A 19,962-nucleotide genomic window follows, 5' to 3' on the forward strand; every position below is an offset into this window, starting at 1 on the left:
ACAGAGAACTGTTTTCAGCAGCTGGCAATGAACTGCAATTTAATTAATTGAATTATTATTATTAGTATTATTTAGGTTTCCTAGCTTCAATGCCTTAAAAAGCATACCTCCCAACAGTTCCTGAGTTTGGCAGGATAGACCCCACGCCCCTTGCCACAAGGCCATGCCCCAATGTCCCTACTTGGTACATCGTGAAAAGTTTTTGGCCTTTACAGTAGATCACCAAGTCGAATAGTTTGGCCACCCCTGCTCTAGCACATTAGACAAATTTTTGCATACAGACCAGGGGTGGGGAACCTTTGGCCCTCCAGCTGTTGAACTACATATACCAGCATGTCTTGCTACAGTTTTACTATTTGGCCATGCTGAAACTGTTGCAGGGCATGCTGGTATGTGTAGTTCAACAACAGCTGGAGGGCCAAAGGTTCCCCGTCCCTGATATAGACTGATCAGCCCATTCAATTCTCAGACTAGAGCAGAACATGCAGTCATATTGGTCTCAGGTGGCAGAAGTCACATTAGGATCCTAACAGCAGAAAGTCCTGTAGAAGGAAAGGTACACAGCAGAGTGTAGGTTGAAAGGCTAAATTTCATACACAAAATGGAAACATTTTACAGAAAGGATTTGTATACATTCGGTCATCATATACACAATTATCAATTACATAGATATAATTTACATGACTTACACTATTTTATAAATTACTTTCCATAAGGATATAAAAAAGGCACCATAAATTCATTTAACTTATTGCTGGGGATCAAAATCCTGCTGTATCTTCCGACACTGCACTACTCCGAGTATGCTAGTATGTTTCAGCTTTATATTAATTGTACACATTCCCTTGAGATGTAAGGCCTAATATTAATGCTTGAGATGTACTATTAAAACCTCCAATACAGCAAAACAAAACATGTACTAAACTAATCTACAAGCATTGTCCCCGGGTTGGTACTTACATCATAACTGTGAATGAAAAACCTGACATGGCATAGGAGTACATAACCCCACTGAACAGGAAATACTTTAAGTGCCTTAGACAATTCGTAAACATGACAAAAAGATTCAGTGTTTAAGCACAAATTTAAAGGATGAAAAATTTACATACCAGGCTTCACTGTATAAGTGCCTACCTAGCTAACTCCCTGGATCAAGGGAGGGTTGTGGCAGATTTTGGTGGGACGGTTGGGTCCCTGATAACAGCTCAGCAAGACAGTAATTGAATGTACTGACCAATAGCTGTTGATAGGACCATGTAGTCCGTAACCACCCCGCCCCACCCGCTTCGTAGAGATTGTGTACAACAGGAAGCAGCTTTGGTACCCGAGATTCCACTTTGTGGTTCTGCTCATTATATGTTTTAGTCTACAAATGCTTTGGCCTGGGTCATCTCCACAAAATTATTTAATTAAGCATCAAAACTTGTTATTGCATAAGTCTACCTATTCAGACACTGTGCTACAGTGCATTTTCCAGTTTTTGAGGGTTTAAAGCCAAGGGAAGCAGGGGGAAAGAAAAAAAAAATGCAAAAATCGTATAACAACCTGAAATTCCATAATATACATATATTTTATTGCCATTTAGGTCTAATAGTTTACTCATTTAAGTGAAAGTAGCTGAATATTTTTATTTTTACATCCATCAAAATCTAATGAATCTACCCCAGTGAACGCTAAACTGGCCACAGGCATCAAACTGCAAGATGCTGTGCCATGGGTTAATAAGCAGAATGCGGTAGGTTGCTGTACAGTCCTCTCATTTCATTGAAAGATAATGCATTGGAAACTGTATTTGCTGCAGGGTTCTAAACAAGAAACAAAATGAATGGACATTTAGGATGAGTACCTCAAATTGTATGCCTAAACACATTTTAGTAGAGAAAAATGCTTAAAATGGTGAAACCTCTGGATGCCAGAGGATCTAGTAGGACGTTGGTTCCTCAGCCAATAAGCCGATCACCCAACAAATTAACAGGCAAGAAAACATATCAAGATCTTTATGATCAAGAGCACCTTACTGTAAGATCTCGAAGGTTTCAGCAGTTGCCTATTAAATTATAGTTCACTAGTGTCAGTTATAATAATTTACTATGGAACAGAGTTTCTTTGGACATCATGGCAGTAGCTTGGATTTCCTAATTTCCTGACGTAGAATGTTCTTTTGTGCAGACACCTCACCCAGATGGTGACATCTATCTGGAACCCACCAGTTTAGCTCACAGTGATTAAAACAAAAACGTGTCCCTTAAAAACAGGTATTCCAAAGGGTCCGTTAAAGTGGTCATCGTGATACATCATGTTTGATGTGAATAGTCTGGCTCTCCAATAAGTTTTGTAACATCAGAATATTCATTTGCATCTGTTATTTCACCTGTATCTTGCAAGATGTTTTCCTGTTTCTATAAGAGGTAAAACATAGGAAAAAGTTATAATATTGTCATGTAAATTCCAGATTAGTATCCCTTACTAGTTATGTTGCAAAATATTTTAAGAACGTGAAATACAGTAAATGAGTTTATTCTGGAGAATTTCTTTATATTTAATTATTTATGAATCAGTGGCTTTTAAATCAGTTGTGTTCACTCTTACCTGAATTTGTAGCTGGTCTCATTCACAACAGGAAGGATAAACAGGGGGGGGGGGGGAGCCGGCAGGGGGGAACTTGCAGGCTGATCTAAGGCGGCATTAGCCACCATTTCATTAATCATTATTTTAGCAACCCATTTCACTACACTAGTTGTAGCTATATAAAACCATAATGGGTAGCTATGCTTTTGTAACAATGTACAAATAAGAAACAGAATGGTGATGGATCTGAAATGGTGGATGATGTGTGGTACAAAAAGCATTGTATGGACATACAGAGCATGGCAAATAAGATAATGAAGTATAAACACATGTACAACTGGTATATTGGCAAAACATATATTGGTTAATTTTGATTTAATATGTTAGTATGATTAACTTCAACAAGCAAACATAACATAGCATGCACACACGTTCCTTGCCTCTTCTAAAGTGGTTAAACTACTAAAAACAAAATGGCGCTTGAATAGCCAAGTATTCTACATATATTCAACATATGATGAAGCTGTGTGAAATGTCCCTTGCCCTTAAATCGGACAATCCGAAACCTATAATCTTCACAGAAATCTCAACTAGTTCAAATTGTGCGATAGGAATTTATTCATAGCTACAGGGTACAAAGTAAGGACTGGCAAGTTTGGTCTGAAGTCTTACACAGGTGTGTGGCCTACAGTCGTCTGTTAATGTTAATATGTACGCAACTGACGTTTAATACTGTACAATGGCACACCCTTCACGTGCTTACATTAACAGGCCAATATGAGAGAAAATGAAGAACTACAGTATAATTGGTTCTTCATTACTACACTTCTTTTAATAAACACCACGTGCCTACAAAGTTTCACAGCTGAAACCAGAAAAACAGTTATGGGTCCTGCAAGCTTATTTAAAATGGCAAACAAAAATATGAAACATGTAAAAAATAAGCTTCTGGAATAAACAGCATAATCTGGAATGTACCACTGAGCTAGACAATACTAGGTCCATTAACAGAACTACCAATTATTTATTTTATAATTATAATATATATATATATATATATATATATATATATATATATATATATATATATATATATATATATAATATAATATATATACACACACACACACACTTTTTTTTTTGATTCAGAGTCAGATGCAGCTACTCTTGCTGCAGCCTACTTACTACCTTATGCGGTAACCCACCCGTCTAGGATGACCATCCATGTGTCTTGCATGTGGTATGCTGCCCCAGCCCCTGTTTATGCATCTGCATCCGCAACGGTCGTCATTAGTCTATGGGAATGCACCCACTCCGTGCTGGGTAGAAAGGCGCTGTCTGAAACGGTCCTTCCACCTCCGTCCGTATACTACTGAATTTGGCTTACACACCCACTAGATGGAACAGTTCCATGCTTCTGCATGGTCACTGTCCACTTACCACTGAGGAACCCCCACTTCACATGGTCCCATCAATCCGCCTACACTTGTGATGTTCTTTCACGTATATATACCGAAACCAGCCCACGCGCAGTCGCAGATTCATTCTAAACCACAACTGTAGTTTAGGAGGTTGTGATTTAACTAAGGTGGACACAATATTCACCAATACTTCCAGTGAGCAGAAATGTTAAGTTCAATTAAAACTAGAGCCAGGGAAATCCTAGTTGGATCCTCTGTGATACTTTATACATTCAATGTGATTCTTTTACAGGAATACAGTTAGTCAGCATTCGTCAGTTATAAAGCATGCAGTAGCCTAGTCTAAATTAGCAATGAATATTGGTATAAGATGCCTTTCTTGTATAAGCATCTTAATTAAAACGTACTAAAGAGTTAAAAAAAAAGTAATACATTACATTTAAAAAAAAATAAAAATAAAATATATATGTTCTAGTAAAACCCCCTCAAAATAAAAACAAAAACAAAAATGTTTTTACCTTGTACGCACCTATAATTTGGCTTCCAGTATCACAGTTCCATTAGAAGAGGTCAACTTTTCTTTTTGGGCTTTAGTGATATCAAGATTTTCATCAAGCTTTTTATTACTACTCCAAAATAAGATTTTTTCCTAAAAAATAATTAGTCTAGTTTGTAATTTAGAATAGAGGGCAAGGAGAAACAGATCATAGTTAGCTGAAATAGGTTAAATAGGTGGAAACCCTCGAATGATGTATAGGAGGGGTTATTGATTTATTTTAGAAGGACATAAGTCCATACAATTAGAAAATGTAAAATTGTGCATTGAATTGTTCTTGGATTTGTCATTAATATGGAATTTCTTGCACAATTACTGTAAATTATAGGCTAACATATCAAAAATGAATGTTTAAATAGACAATTTAGAGGGGTCAGTGCATTGTAGGATTAGGTCATGATACTAGTTTCAAAATAGATGGAAAACAAAATAAGAAAAACTTGGATTCATGTGGCACTGCTACCAAAATATAAAAATGTTTGCAAAATTATAGGATTTAAAAATCGAAGAAAAAAAAAATTATGCAATTTACAAGAGCTCCAATTTAGCACAGTTTCTGTGATTCACACTGTTTTATAATGAAATGATTGGTTTCACCAACAATGTACCCAGTACTGTAGGCATATGCAATATAAAAAAAATAAAAATGGAACACTGCATTTCTATTTTTAGCCGAATCAATCAGCTGACGATGCAGATAATTAAAACAAGACTATCTTCCATCCATCTTTAGGTTTAATGGGGAATCAAGGACCTACTGTAGCTGAACACTTTAATTGCGACAAATCTAATTAGTTATATCGCTTATGTAAATAATTTTTTTTTTAAAGAAACATTAAGCGGTAAAGAAACTTTCTTCGCAACAATTGCAATTTAAGTGATTCGCAACATAAAAAAATTAATAAAATAAAATGACATTAGTTTTTCAAACATAAAAAAAACAAACAAAACAAACCCAGAACAAGGTTAGTACATTTAGTATTATAGTCGATACAGGTCACTCTGCTGTGTGGGAGTAGCAGATCAGGGCTACAGTGGTGTTCTAAAAAGTGGGTTCTAAATCAAATGTCAGAATAAAAAGCCAAACATGAATGATAATCACAATGCTGATACAGAGACTGAGACTGGATGAAACAAAATGCAGATGAAGAATGAGAAGAACAGCAGTCAAATCAGTAACATTTACACAAGTTATAACCTTTAATGTATCATAGTGAGTTATGGCTGACCACTGAGGAGTCAATCCAATTAACTTGCTCCCGCACACGAGAGGGGCGAGTTTCTGTTGTGACGGCATGTAAATGCTGGTGACTGCATTGAAATCCCACCTCCTGTACCTACCTCGCCCCAGGTTTGCATATTTGTACACAGCCCTATCTACAAATCTGGCGGTACCGTAAGTTTGGCTCATAGCAGCACTTACTTGCACCCATGAATATAATGTGGCTAATTTGACTGAGCCCTAAGAATGTTCTCCCTTATGGATATCTGCTTTACAAACCAGCAACCCATAGTTAATATGGCAACAAGATATAGTTTATAGATTTAGAAAGAATAATACATAGTGGAAGGAAGTTAGAGTGAGGGCTGCATAAGCTATGTCATCGGAAAAGGTATCCGGTCTCACTTAGGTCGACAGTCATTAGGTTGACCACTATTGGTCGACATGCATTAGGCCAACAGGGTTTCTAGGTCAACATGATAAAAGGTCGACATGAGTTCTTCAAAAAAAAAAAAAAAAAAGAACAAATTTTTTTTTAACTTTTTCATACTTTACGATCCGCGTGGACTACAATTGGGACACGGTGCACTAACTGGGGTTCCCGGTCACTGTACGAAGGAAACGACACCAAACAAATTTAAAAACCTCATGTAGCCCTAATGCTTGTGTCGACCTATTTTGGATGTCGACTTAGTCACTGTCGACCTAAGCGTGGTCGACCCTATGAACCACACCCCACGGAAAATGCAGGAGAAACCAAATGAATGGCAAAACTTCTGTTAATTGCATAAGTATTAAAATCGAAAATTATTGGGCACATACACAACATCCTGCAAGAATAGGGTTTTCATTACCTACCGGTAAATCCTTTTCTCGTAGTCCGTAGAGGATGCTGGGGTCTACATTAGTAGCATGGGGTATAGACGGGTCCACTAGGAGCCACTGGCACTGCAAGAATTTGAGAGTGTGGGCTGGCTTCTCCGTCCATGCCCCTCCCACCAGACTCAGTCCAGAAACTGTGCCCAAGGAGACTGACATCTTCGAGAGAAGCATTATACACAGACAGTGTCGAGATTCACACCAGCTCACACAACCAGGCAAACCAAGCTAACTACCTTGAAATTCAGCAACAGCTGAAACATTACTAAACCAAGTAACATGGCAGTACGTAACTAAGGGGGTAATTCCAAGTTGATCGCAGCAGGAATTTGGTTAGCAGTTGGGCAAAACCAGGTGCACTGCATGGGAGGCAGATATAACATGTGCAGAGAGAGTTAGATTTGGGTGTGGTGTGTTCAATCTGCAATCTAAATTGCAGTGTAAAAATAAAGCAGCCAGTATTTACCCTGCACAGAAACAAAATAACCCACCCAAATCTAACTCTCTGCACGTTATATCTGCCTCCCCTGCAGTGCACATGGTTTTGCCCAACTGCTAAAAAACTTCCTGCTGTGATCAACTTGGAATTACCCCCTAAGAACAAAGTCATACTGAACCAGATAACCACTGCAGGATAACAAAGCACTGGGCGGGCATCCAGCATCATCTACGGACTACGAGAAAAGTATTTACTGGTAAGTAATTAAAATCCTATTTTTTCTTGCGTCCTAGAGGATGCTGGGGTCCACATTAGTACCATGGGGATGTACCAAAGCTCCCAGAACGGGAGGGAGAGCGCAGAGGCTTCTGCAGAACTGATTGACCAAACTGTAGGTCCTCAGAGGTACCAAACTTGTAAAACTTAGCAAACGTGTTCGACCCAGACCAAAGTAGCCACTCTGCAAAGCTGCAGAGACACCCCGGGTAGCCGCCCAGGAAGAACCCACCTTACAAGTAGAGTGGGCCTTAACAGATCTTGGACACAGCAATCCTGCCATAGAATATGCATGCTGGATAGTGAACCTGATCCAGCGAGAGATCGTCTGCTTAGAAGCAGGACACCCAATTTTCTTAGGATCATACAGGACAAACAGATTTTCTGTGACTAGCAGTCTTCTTCACATAGATTTTCAGAGCCCTTACAACATCCAAGGACTTTGATGAAATTGAGGAGTCCGTAGCAACTGGCACCACAATAGGTTGGATGATATGAAAAGCCGACAACAAATGGGAAGGAACTGCTGACGTGTCCGGAGCTCAGCTCTATCTTCATGCCCCCAACTCCGGCACACGTCTAGCAGAAGCTAAGGCCAACAAAGAGACAGCCTTCCATATGAGAAACTTGACCTCAACCTCCTGTAGAGGCTTGAACCAATCCAATTGGAGGAACTGTAACACCACGTTGAGATCCCAGGGTGCCGTAGGTGGCACAAAGGGAGGCTGGTTGTGCAGAACCCCTATCAAGAAAGTCTGAACCTCAGGGAGGGAAGCCAGTTGTTTCTGGAAGAAAATGGATAGGGCTGAAATCTGGACCTTTACGGATCCCGACCTCAGGCCCATATCCACACCTGCTTGCAGGAAGAGGAGAAACTGTCCCAGTTGAAACTCCACCGTAGGAAACTTCTTGGATTCACACCAAGAGACATACGTTTTCCAAATGCGATGGTAATGTTTAGATGTTACTCCTTTCCTAGCCTGTATCAGGGTAGGAATAACCTTGGTCGGAATGGCCTTCCGAGCTAATATCTGGCGTTCAACCTCCATGCCGTCAAACGTAGCCGCAGTAAGTCTTGATAAGTGAACGGCCCCTGTTGCAGTAGGTCCTCCTGAAGAGGTAGAGGCCTCGGATCTTCCAGTAGAAGACCCAGAAGATCCACGTACCAAGCCCTTCTTGGCCAGTCCGGAGCAATGAGTATTGCCTGAACTCTTTGAATGAGTGGAAGTGGAGGAAACACATACACCGACTGGCACACCCATGGAGAAACCAGGGCGTCCACTGCCACGGCTTGCGGGTCCCGTGACCTGGAACAATACCTCCAAAGCTTCTTGTTGAGACGGGTGGCCATCATGTCTATTTGAGGTACACCCCAAAGATCTGTCATCTCCGTGAACACCTCCGGATGTAGTAGGCCCCACTCTCCAGGATGGAGATTTTGTCTGCTGAGGAAGTCCGCTTCCCAGTTGTCTACTCACGGAATGAAGATTGCTGACAGCACCAATGCGTTTTTCTGCCCAGAGGATGATTCTGGTTACCTCTGACATTGCAGCTCTGCTCTTCGTTCCGCCCTGTCGGTTTATGTATGCCACCGTCGTTACATTGTCCAACTGCATTTGAATGGCTTGGTTCGATCCCACAGAAGATGGGCCGCTTGGAGAAGACCGTTGTAGACGGCTCTTAGTTCCAGAATGTTTATTGGAATACTGGATTCCAAGCTTGACCATCTTCCTTGGAAGGTTTCCCTTTGAGTGACTGCGCCCCATCCCCGGAGACTTACATCCGTGGTTAGAAGGATCCAGTCCTGAATCCTGAACCTGCGGCCCTCTAGAAGGTGAGGTATTTGCAGCCACCAGAGGAGTAAAATCCTGGCTTTCAGCAACAGACGTATTCTCTGGTGCATGTGTAGATGAGATCCCAACCACTTGTCCAGGAGATCCAGTTGGAAGGACAGAGCATGAAACCTTCCGTACTGTAGAGCCTCGTAGGAGGCAACCATCTTCCCCAGAAGGCGAATGCATTGATTAACCGATACCCGGGCTGGCTTCAGGACATCCCAGACCATTGTTTGAATCACCAACACTTTCTCCTCCGGTAGAATCACCCTCTGCACTTCCGTGTCAAGGATCATCCCCAGAAAAGACAATCTCCTTGTCGGCTCCAAATGTGACTTTGGAAGGTTCAGGATCCAACCGTGTTCCCTGAGCAGATGAGTCGTGAGAGCAACTGCAACAACGTCTGCCTGGACGATGCCTTTATCAGCAGATCGTCCAGATATGGAATTATGTTCACCCCCTGTCTGCGGAGGAGAACCATCATCTCTGCCATCACCTTGGTGAACACCCTCGGTGCCGTGGAGAGAGCGAACGGCAGTGCCTGAAACTGATAGTGATTGTCTAACAGCGCAAATCTGCGGTAAGCTTGGTGCGACGGCCAAATCGGAATGTGGAGGCATGCATCCTTGATATCCAGGGATACCAGAAACTCCCTTCTCTAGACCTGAGATCACCGTTCTCAGACTCCATTTTGAATCTGAACGCCCTTAGAAAATGGTTTAACGATTTCAAGTTCAAAATTGGCCTGACCGAACCATCCGGCTTCGGTACCACGAATAGGTTCGAATAATAACCCTTGTTTTGTATATGAAGTGGAACTGGGACAATGACCTGTGACTTTTCCAATTTTTTAATGGCTTCCTGTAGGATAGCCCTGTCTGCCAATAAAGCTGGCAAGCCTGATTTGAAGAATCGGTGAGGCGGGAGTTCTTGAAACTCCAGCCTGTATCCCTGGGACACAATATCCTTTACCCAGGGGTCCAGGCCGGACGACACCCAAGCGTGGCTGAAACGTCTGAGCCTCGCCCCCACCGGCACGTCCTCCAGGCTGTGTGGTCCACCGTCATGCTGAGGATTTTGATGTACCAGAAGCAGGCTTCTGGTACTGGGAAACTGCAGTAGCAGGTTTTTTGGATGTTGCCCGACCCCCTCTAAAGAAGGTGTTAGAAGGCTTGTTCTTTTTTTTGTTTTAGCTGACCGAAAGGACAGTGACGTAGCTGAAGAAAAGGGTTTCTTCATAGGAGGCGCAGCTGAGGGAAGAAAAGGCAACTTAACCGAGGTTGCCGTGGAAATCCACACATCCAACGCTTCCCCAAATAGAGCCTGACCTGTGTAGGGTAGGTTCTCCACACTTCTCCTGGATTCTGCGTCGGCAGACCACTGGCGTAGCCAGAGTCCTCTGCGAGCCGAGACAGACATGGAAGATATCCCTGCAGACATCGTACCCAGGTCTTTCATGGATTCCACCATAAATCCTGCAGAATCCTGTATGTTACTTAAAAACAATTCAACGTCACTTTTATCCATTGTATCCAATTCCTCAAGTAACATGCTTGACCACTTTACTACAGCTTTAGAGATCCATGCACAGGCAATAGTAGGTCGTAGTATCGCCCCTGAAGCCGTGTATATGGATCTGAGCGTAGTGTCAATTTAGCAATCAGCCGGTTCTTTTAACGCGGTAGTTCCCGGAACAGGGAAAGCCACCTTCTTTGACAGTCTGGAAACAGATGCGTCAACTATGGGTGCGTTTTCCAATTTCTTTCTATCCTTCTAAGGGAAGGGAAAAGCAACCAAAACCTTTCTTCGGATCTGGATTTTTTTTCTCTGGGTTGTCCCAGGATTTTTCAAATATAGCGTTTAATTCCTTAGACGCAGGGAAGGTTAGCGAGGCTTTCTTATTATCAGTGAAGTAAGCCTCCTCAGGTGTTGTGTCAGCAATATTCAACACGTCTCTAATGGCCTCAATCATCAACTGCACCCCTTTTGCAAGAGATGCCGCCCCCGCAGCACATCCCCCTCACCATCTGCAGTGTCAGAATCGGTATCCATGTCATCTTGCATAATCTGGGCAAGTGCACGTTTTTGAGGGTGTATGCTAGGGGACTTTGAAGGAATGAGAACAGAACCAGACCAAAACGCCATAGAATCCTGTAAAAAACGGAGTTGCAGTCTCAGTATGAGCTACCCCAGTAGATATCTGAGAAATCATACCCTTAAGGGAGGCTAACCACTCAGGCTCCTTTGCAGGGATCTGTGATAAAACAGTACAATCCTGAGTACATGGAATGGGATCGTCATGAGAGGAATTATCCTCTGCAGCATATGACACAGAGTTCCTAGACATGGCGTTTGGAGATCGCAAACACTCCACACACACACACACACGGAAATTACAGACACAGTTTCTCCCCCAAGAATGGCAAGAAAGCCACAGAGACTGGAGCCAACCAACACACAGCACTTTCTAGATAGAGGAAAACCACTACCTAGAGCTTACTGTGTACCTTAATAGGCTACACAGTATTAACACAGCTTCCCCCCCCTTCTACAACCCCCGGTACCGGACAGGATAGCTGGAGTTGATAGGAAGGACAGCTCTCCCTGTCAGCGTCTCCACACAGTGATATGCAGGCAGGAAAAATGGCGCTGAACGCTGCTGGGTCCGCTCTGAGGAGAAGCTCTGCCCCCAGATCATGGCCCTGCTTCCCGCTCCACTGTTCTTTAAACTGGCCTGAGGATTTTGCTGGCAGTGTAACCAGGGCCCCTGACAGATTTCATCACCAGTGTAGGGTACGGCGCTGGCTCAGGGCGCCGCACTAAGTACCGCTTAGCCTCGGAGCGCAGTTAGTACTGCGCTCCCACCCTGTTGCCGCCATCTTCACACCAGCTTCCCGCTTGCTAGGGGGGCTGGTGACTCACTCACCACTTGAATCTACTGGCCCTGTAAGGGGGTGGCGTCATGATGCGGGGGTGAGCAATCACCTGTGGCGGCGAACGATCATTCCCCTCAGGAGCTCAGTGTCCTTTCAGCGGAGATAGTGGCTCGTACTCCTCAGGGCAGACACTACTCCACCCCTTAGTCCCACAAAGCAGGGAGGCTGTTGCCAGCAGCCTCCCTGCGCCTAACATAATTAAAAAAATAAAATAAAACTAAAGAAGCTCTAGGAGCTCCCCTAGCTGTGACCGGCTCCTCCGGGCACATTTTCTAAACCGAGTCTGGTGGGAGGGGCATGGAGGGAGGAGCCAGCCCACACTCTCAAATTCTTGGTGCCAGTGGTTCCTAGTGGACCCGTCTATACCCCATGGTACTAATGTGGACCCCAGCATCCTCTAGGACGTAAGAGAAAAAGGGTTATAAATAAGCAAAGTACACAGTTTCCAGCTAATAAAGAAAAAAAAGAAAAACAGGTACCATTGTAATTCAATAACAAAATATATGAAAAAGCATTACATTTTGCAACACATACATAAAATATTGTAACAAGAGAACATGGCATTGCTGTAAATGGATTTCACACTGTACTGTAACCTGTCTCTTAACTTGACATGTATAGATAGCAGCACATTACCACCATAAGACATGAGGTGCCATATTCTAAGTAAAGGATGCAGTTAAGATGCCAGCAGTTTGCATACTGGTGCCGGAATCCCAACACGTCAAAATGGTGCTGGAATCCTGATAGGGTCAGAAGACCGACCCTGGACTCACCACAGCCGGCATCCTGACCGTAAGTATAGCGGGCGGGTTAGGGCCAGGGAAGGATAGTTAGGTTTGGTTGCCACCTGGGGAGGTTTAAGATTAGGCTGCAGGAGGATGGGGGGTTAGGTTTAGGCACTAAGGGGGGAGGGTTAGGCTTAGGCACTACCAGGGGGAGGTTAGGGTTAGGCTGCAGGAAGGGAGGGTTAGGAAGTGGGGGAGAGCATACAGTACTTACCTCGCCCCTGTTGTTATTTCACAGTTCGGGATGCTGGCGTCGGTATGGTCACCGCAGGCATCCCGTCCACTGGTCAATCATACTAAACCCTTAAGTCAGAGGTTCCCAAACGCGGTCCTCAAGGCACCCCAACGGTCCTGGTTTTAAATGTATCCATGCTTCGCCACAGGTGACTTTATTAGCACCTTAATCAATTTGATTTAACCATATGTGCTGAACCATGGATATACCTAAAACCTGGACTTTTGGGGTGCCTTGAGGACTGCGTTTGGGAACCTCTGCCTTAAGTAATACTTGCATTACTAAACATTGCTTTGGATCAAATTACCAACTTTAGGGCAAACATTTACAAAGGGTTTATGCCTTGTAAACTGCCACAGCTCAGAGGCATCAACCTGTGGTTTGGAAGCAGAAATTTCCAACCACATGTGAGTTATGGCAGTTTACAACCCCTAAATTGCATGCCATTTAAGGCCAGATGCATTCAAGAATGCATGAACAGCATTACATCCATGCAAGTAAGTGAGATATTTATATGGTTGTATGCATTTTGAGACCTTGTGCTTTTGTAGGTTTGTATAGGTTATGCGGTTTTGCCTTCAATAAATTCACATTGTTTAGAAACTGCCCACCTTAAACAGCATGGCAATGTGTTATGGGTCCTGACACATAGTTTAAGGATCACTGGAGTCAATTTAAGGATCACTGGAGTCAATTTATTTATTAGACATTGTATTTGAACTAAATTACTATATTTTTAAAAAACATTTCCATATACTTGGACCTTAATTTGCAAAAGACTTTGATCCACTTTTATCTGACACTCAATGATGTGAATTACAGTGCAGTTATTATCTAAAGCAATATTTTATAATAAATATGTTGTTTGTGTGTGCTTTAGTCTGTTTGTTGAAAATAGGCAGAAGGGAGTGTAATAAACTGTATAGAAAAACACTATAGGGGAAAAAAAATAATGTAAAAAAAATAAAATAAAAAAAGGTTTGCGAGGTTCAACTTAATTTTACACTGCTCACATCTCATAGCTACAAAGTAAATATTTAGTCAGACTGGTAAAGTATATGGTGTGGAATATTTACCATCAATCAACAATCCAGATTTTTAAAGTTTGGAAGTCATTGTGGTCTGGTAGACAAATGCAATATTAAGGTCCCATTACTGGTAAGTAAACCTTTTAAAGTCACTGCAATTTTTATTTCTATTCAATATGTTTCCATATTTACTGGTAAACAGTGCCTGAGATAGTTTTTTAAAGATTGCATTTCATTTTTAGAATGTGTACTTTATACTAAGATCCACAATAGAACTCCAAGGGGCATATGTAATAGGGTCCGAGTTTGCTCGGACGTCTTTTTAAAGTGACAATCCTTTACAAGACAAAACCATGCCTTGTAAATGATTGCCGCTTTAAAAAACAAACCCCAAAACATATGAGATCGGCTGGCATCCCGCACCTCCGGCAAAATCGGATCCTATTACATAAGCCCCCAAGAGCGCCAATGCGGACTGTAAGTTTGTACATTTATTATACAGTGGAGTGAGGTGGATTCAGAGTTCGTACCTGATTTACAAATGGAATGATTGCTGCTATCAGGATTAAAAAAAGACCCACAGCAATGAGGATGTATTGAAGGTAGTCCAGCACAAGAGGGAGCACGATCAGCGTGTTGTAATAGGTAGAATACACTGGGCCATCAAGATATCCACTCTGCAGGAAAACAATATATAGGCTAAAATCAAAACATGGACTAAATTGTTACAATTACAATAAACAAAAACAAAACATTGCACCATCCTGCTGGAGTAGAATACAGGAAGCGGAATTCCACATTATGGAGGATATTTATTAAGTAGCAACCAATCTGCTTCTATCATTTTTCTTTTAACTCTGGTAAATATTTAGTAGAGAATTTTAAAATACAGCCAATACTGGCAGTTACACAGCAAGCAGCTTCTGTCATTGTCAAGCACATCCTGTAAAATGACAGGAGCTGATTGCATGGGCATAGCTATAGCGGTTTCAGGTGGTGCTGTTGCTATGAAGCCCATAGGTTTAGGGGGCACCGGATCCAGGTCATATAGTGGTCTACCAAGTTTGAATTAGCTGCCAAGTAATGGAGTCCAGCCTGTTCCCGGCCTAAAGAATCCGTCAGTGCTCCCATAAGTGGAGGTCTCTGTTTCTGCCTCTCAGCAATGCCCCAATCTTATACAATTCATCTCCTGCGCTTTCATTTCACCCCCACTGGCACAGCAAAGCGAATTTGTGTGCCCAGCACTATCAGAAACTAGTCTTTGTGTGAGGACTGAACTCAGAAGTTAGGACTATCCCAGAAAGTTACATGGTGCTGAAATTAAGAATACCTCCACTCAATGTGACTGTTTTCCCCCACTATCCTAAAGCATTGGGACCCCTTAAAAATGTTGCAACAGGGCCCATAGTGTTCTGTCTACACCCCTGACGACTGGTTGGTAGTTTGTGGGCAGATTTATTGATGGAGAGAGAGAGAGAGAGAGAGAGAGAGAGAGAGAGAGAGAGAGAAATAAAGAGCGCGTGAGTGTGTACAGAGATAATAATGTCCTACCACACACTATTAGACTCTCCAAACCTTCAAGCGTTCACGGACAACTCACCTCTTCAGGCAAGCGTATCAAATACCGGAACCAGCCACAAAGCTTTCATAAGCTATCCTGCTCAAGAACATTCCCTCTCTACCAGTGATGTATGGTGAGGTGAGGCAGAGACTTTCCTGTCTACTAACATATACGCCAGAATTTTGACTACATAAAATATATGAAAAATACAAAGACTATATTACAAATATCTTCTTTGCATTATTCTAATCATTTTTATAGTCAAGAGTGCCTCACCTGCCTATCTTTTATGCACATCTAGGATCAAAACTCACCAACTTCCCAGCTGCAACTATGTATAATTACCACATGAACCCTTTGGATATAGTGTGTGTAAATCTGGCTCTAGTACTAACCAGTGCCTCCTGAGCCATTTACCTTACCGCACGTCCCTGTTCTATGCATGCCACACATAACCTCACATATTTTGTCTTTATTCACTTCACATCCCCCTGACCAACACTGCTCTGTGACTATACCATACAGCCCTTTGCAATCTGGTTTGACCATTTTGAAATATATAGCACTTGTCCTTGTGTATCAGTGCCTATTTCCCCATAGATTAAAAGGTTGCGTGCAGGGCCTTCCTACCGTTAAGGGGGGTATTAAATTGCTGCCGGTTTTTCTGACAGTCGGAAAAACAGTTTTTAGGTTGAATATGCACTCGACCTATTCAATGAAAGTGACGTTTTTTTGGAGTGTCGAAAAAACTGTCACTTGACGGAAAACACGTGGATTGTCGAGTTACTCGCTGATCCTCATGTATTTGTTGAAAACGCGGCTGTTTTTGACAGGTTGCCACTGATGCAGATTAGACTTGTAATCAAGTTGAATCTGCATTTGTCGGAATGATGGCTGGAAACGGCCGGCATTGAATAGTGCCGTGTCGGATCATCTGTCGGAGAGGATCCAACATCAATTGAATATACCCCTATGTCTGTGTGTTATTACCAGTTTTATTCTATCACGGTTTCCAATTGTAAAGCACAATGAAATATGCTGCGCTATATAAGAAACAGTTTAATAAATACATAAAATACTAACCAATTAGCTACAAACTGTAATTTTTCAAATACATCCTGTAAAATGGAAGCTGATTAGGTGTCACTTTCTCTTTAAGCTTTGATAAACATCCCCCCTATATGAACTATGACCTTTACAATTATCCAACTAACCATTTGCATATTAACACAATTAGTCATTTTCCTTGACTACAGGGCAATATCAAGTTGTTGTTTTTGTTTTTAAACAAACATCCAGTTTTAGGGCTTTAGGATGTTAAGCTATAGCCTCATGCTTGGCGAGTGTCAAAAGCTGGGATCCATTATTTGAAGGCAGTCAGCATTGGAAACTACAATTGGTACTACAAAGGGAAAAGACTGCATTAACGATGACCATTTCTATTTCTCTGCATAACTGTTAACAGTCACTATAACTTATTGTACAACGGTGGTCATTCCGAGTTGTTCGCTCGCTGCTATTTTTAGCAGAGTTGCTAATAGGCTAAAATCCGGCAGTTCTGCGCATGCGTATGCACAGCAGGGCGCACGCACTAAGCAATTTTACACAAAACTATGCTATTTTACTCACGGGCGAACAAAGCTTTTCAATCGCTCTGCTGATCGTAGTGTGATTGACAGGAAGTGGGTGTTTCTGGGCGGAAACTGGCCGTTTTCAGGGAGTGTGCTAAAAAACGCAGGCGTGCCAGGTAAAAACGCAGGAGTGGCTGGCCGGACGCTGGGCGTGTTTGTGACGTCAAACCAGGAACTAAACGGACTGAGGTGATCGCAATCTAGGAGTAGGTCTGGAGCTACTCAGAAACTGCAAGGAAATACTTATAGCAGAATTGCTAATCTTTCGTTAGCAATTCTGCTATGCTAAGGTACACTCCCAGAGGGCGGTGGCTTTGTGTTTGCATTTCTGCTAAAAGTAGCTAGCGAACAACTCGGAATGAGGGCCAATATCAGAAGTCTAGCAATAGAGGGTTGCAGTGATCAGATTGACAGGACTGTGGCATGACACTAATATAACAGCTGTCGGTTCAAACACTCCTTACTCACAATACTGTCAAACGTTCTCCTGGAGTTGCTAATGACAATCATCCTCACTGTACCATAATGGTTACCTGCTTCTCAATCAAGGATCTCTGACAGCCAATGTGTTTCCAGCAGCTGGAGAGCTGGTAATAAATGTACAGGCTAAAGCAGCTGCTCTCTGCACCCACTGGCTCAGATTCAGGGGCAGCACAAGGACGAGAATAGTACTAATCCATAAAGTGCTGGTCACATGGGCTGTATATAGAGTTGTATTAAATACTGTAGGTAAAAAATAAATAAATATTCTCCCGTAAACGGTGTGTGGCTAATATGAAGGTTCAAGGTTACAGGGATTGTGTGCACACAGGGTGCCATGACATAAATCCAGCTCGGTCTTTTCCCTGCACACATTTTAAATCAGTTAACAGAAGTATTAAATGTACTAATAAAGCAGTAATCTAGTAATGTCAATGACAAACTCACAACAGAAATACGTTCGATATTATTCACCATTTATGTTGTGACCTTTTGAAGAATAACAAGCTGAAAGCATACTTGCCTACTTTTGAAAAAGCATTTCAGGGAGATTGTGAAAGTAACACCTATCAGTGCGGACGTGTCCTGCTACATCTGAGAGGCGTGTCATGAAAATGACTTGCATCCAAATGTAAATGAGCCCCAAAGTTAGTAAGATCTACTTGTTGAAGAAAAGACACTGATGTTTTTAAAGGATTTGTTCCTGTATTGTGTTACATAAGAGGCTCTATATACTGTAAGTGGCCACGAGAAACCTTATTTTAAATGCATGGAGCCATAGGGATTATTGCGCCTTATAACAAACGCAGTGAAATGAGCCCATTTGAATGGGTTCTGGTATGAATGGTCGACCATGTTAAGGTCGACATTCATTAGGTCGACCACTATTGGTCGACATGGACTAATAGTAAACACATGAAAATGGTCGACACGGGACAGGTCGACACAGGAAAAGGTCTACATGATTTTTTTTAACTGTTTTTGGTGTAATTTTTTGGTAACATGACCAGGAACCCCAATTAGCTCCGCTACCGCTGCGCTTAGCACAGATTACTGTTCCCAATCATAGTCCACGTGGATGGTAAAGTATGAAAAAGTTAAAAATCTATTTTTTATTTCTTTTAAAGTCATGTCGACCTTTCCATGGGTCGACCTGTCCTGTATAGACCATTTTCATGTGTCGACCATATGTCCACGTTGACCATGTCAATGTCGACCAAAACATGGTTGACCATCCAAACGGATAGCTTTGAATATAGCATCTCTGATTTCTCTTTTTCCCCCAGGTATGTAACAGTTGTATAATGGGGATAAGGTGCAATCAGGGAGACTGATGGACTATCTAGGGAGTCTGGGAGATTGCTACTATTTCAGGGAGTCTCCTGCAGAATGCTGGAGGGTAGGCAACTATGGCTCAAGGGTTTATCTTAGACTCACCTCTGCAAACCACAGGATTGGTAAAATTACAGGCTTAATCTTTCCAGTTTGCCTAAAAATACAAAAAACAAAAACAAAACCACAAATGAGATTAGATAATTCAGTTGGAATTTTACAAAAGCATTGCACCAAAGCAAACACTATATTCAGTTTGTTTTCCCACCATTTGACATGACCAGCAGTACCTTCCTAAAGCCTGCAGGTGGCACCAGAACAGTGGCTATACATAAAAGTAGGACTTTTTGGAGAGACATCTGAAGGAAAATTTTCAGAAGAGACAATTAGAGGATGCCCAATGTGTCCTCAGATCCCTGTTCTTAGCTGACAGGGGTATAATCTGTTCAGTACGTCTGCTGTTTTAGCACATTCACTGCTAGTATAGACATTGTGTGTGTTCAGACATCTTCTGCAAACCACTGTTGTAATGTATGGTTATTTTAGCTACCGTCTCCTACTTATCAGATTGCACCAGACTGGCCATTCTACTTGGATCTCTCTCTTTAACAAGACACTGTCATCCAGAGAGCTGCCACTCATTGGATGCACTGTATATCATTTTCTCAAACACTTGAGACCAACTCTCCTACTAACCCTCTTGTCTATGCTCACTGTCTACCCTTTCTGTGTCATCCCGGTCTATTAGCCCTTCACCTTTTAGATTGTAAGCTCG

General features: G+C 42.2%; 1 protein-coding gene across 3 annotated transcripts in view; it reads right to left on the minus strand.

The window, feature by feature from the left end:
• Window positions 1-1,551: 1,551 nt before the first annotated feature.
• Window positions 1,552-19,962, minus strand: part of SCARB1 (scavenger receptor class B member 1) — a 215,088-nt gene continuing 196,677 nt past the window's right edge. The window contains exons 10-13 of one of the 3 annotated variants that reach the window (XM_063964592.1): window positions 19,293-19,344; window positions 14,714-14,860; window positions 4,508-4,638; window positions 2,312-2,399 (exon numbers count right to left, since the gene is read on the minus strand). In XM_063964592.1, coding sequence (XP_063820662.1) covers window positions 4,519-4,638; window positions 14,714-14,860; window positions 19,293-19,344 — 319 coding nt within the window. In that variant the 3' untranslated portion in view covers window positions 2,312-2,399; window positions 4,508-4,518. Of the gene's footprint in view, window positions 2,400-4,507; window positions 4,639-14,713; window positions 14,861-19,292; window positions 19,345-19,962 lie in introns of all 3 variants that reach the window. The other 2 variants (XM_063964591.1, XM_063964593.1) reach the window with 2 other exon arrangements.

This window comes from Pseudophryne corroboree, chromosome 1 (genome assembly GCF_028390025.1).
Source record: "Pseudophryne corroboree isolate aPseCor3 chromosome 1, aPseCor3.hap2, whole genome shotgun sequence".
Lineage (NCBI taxonomy): Eukaryota > Metazoa > Chordata > Amphibia > Anura > Myobatrachidae > Pseudophryne > Pseudophryne corroboree.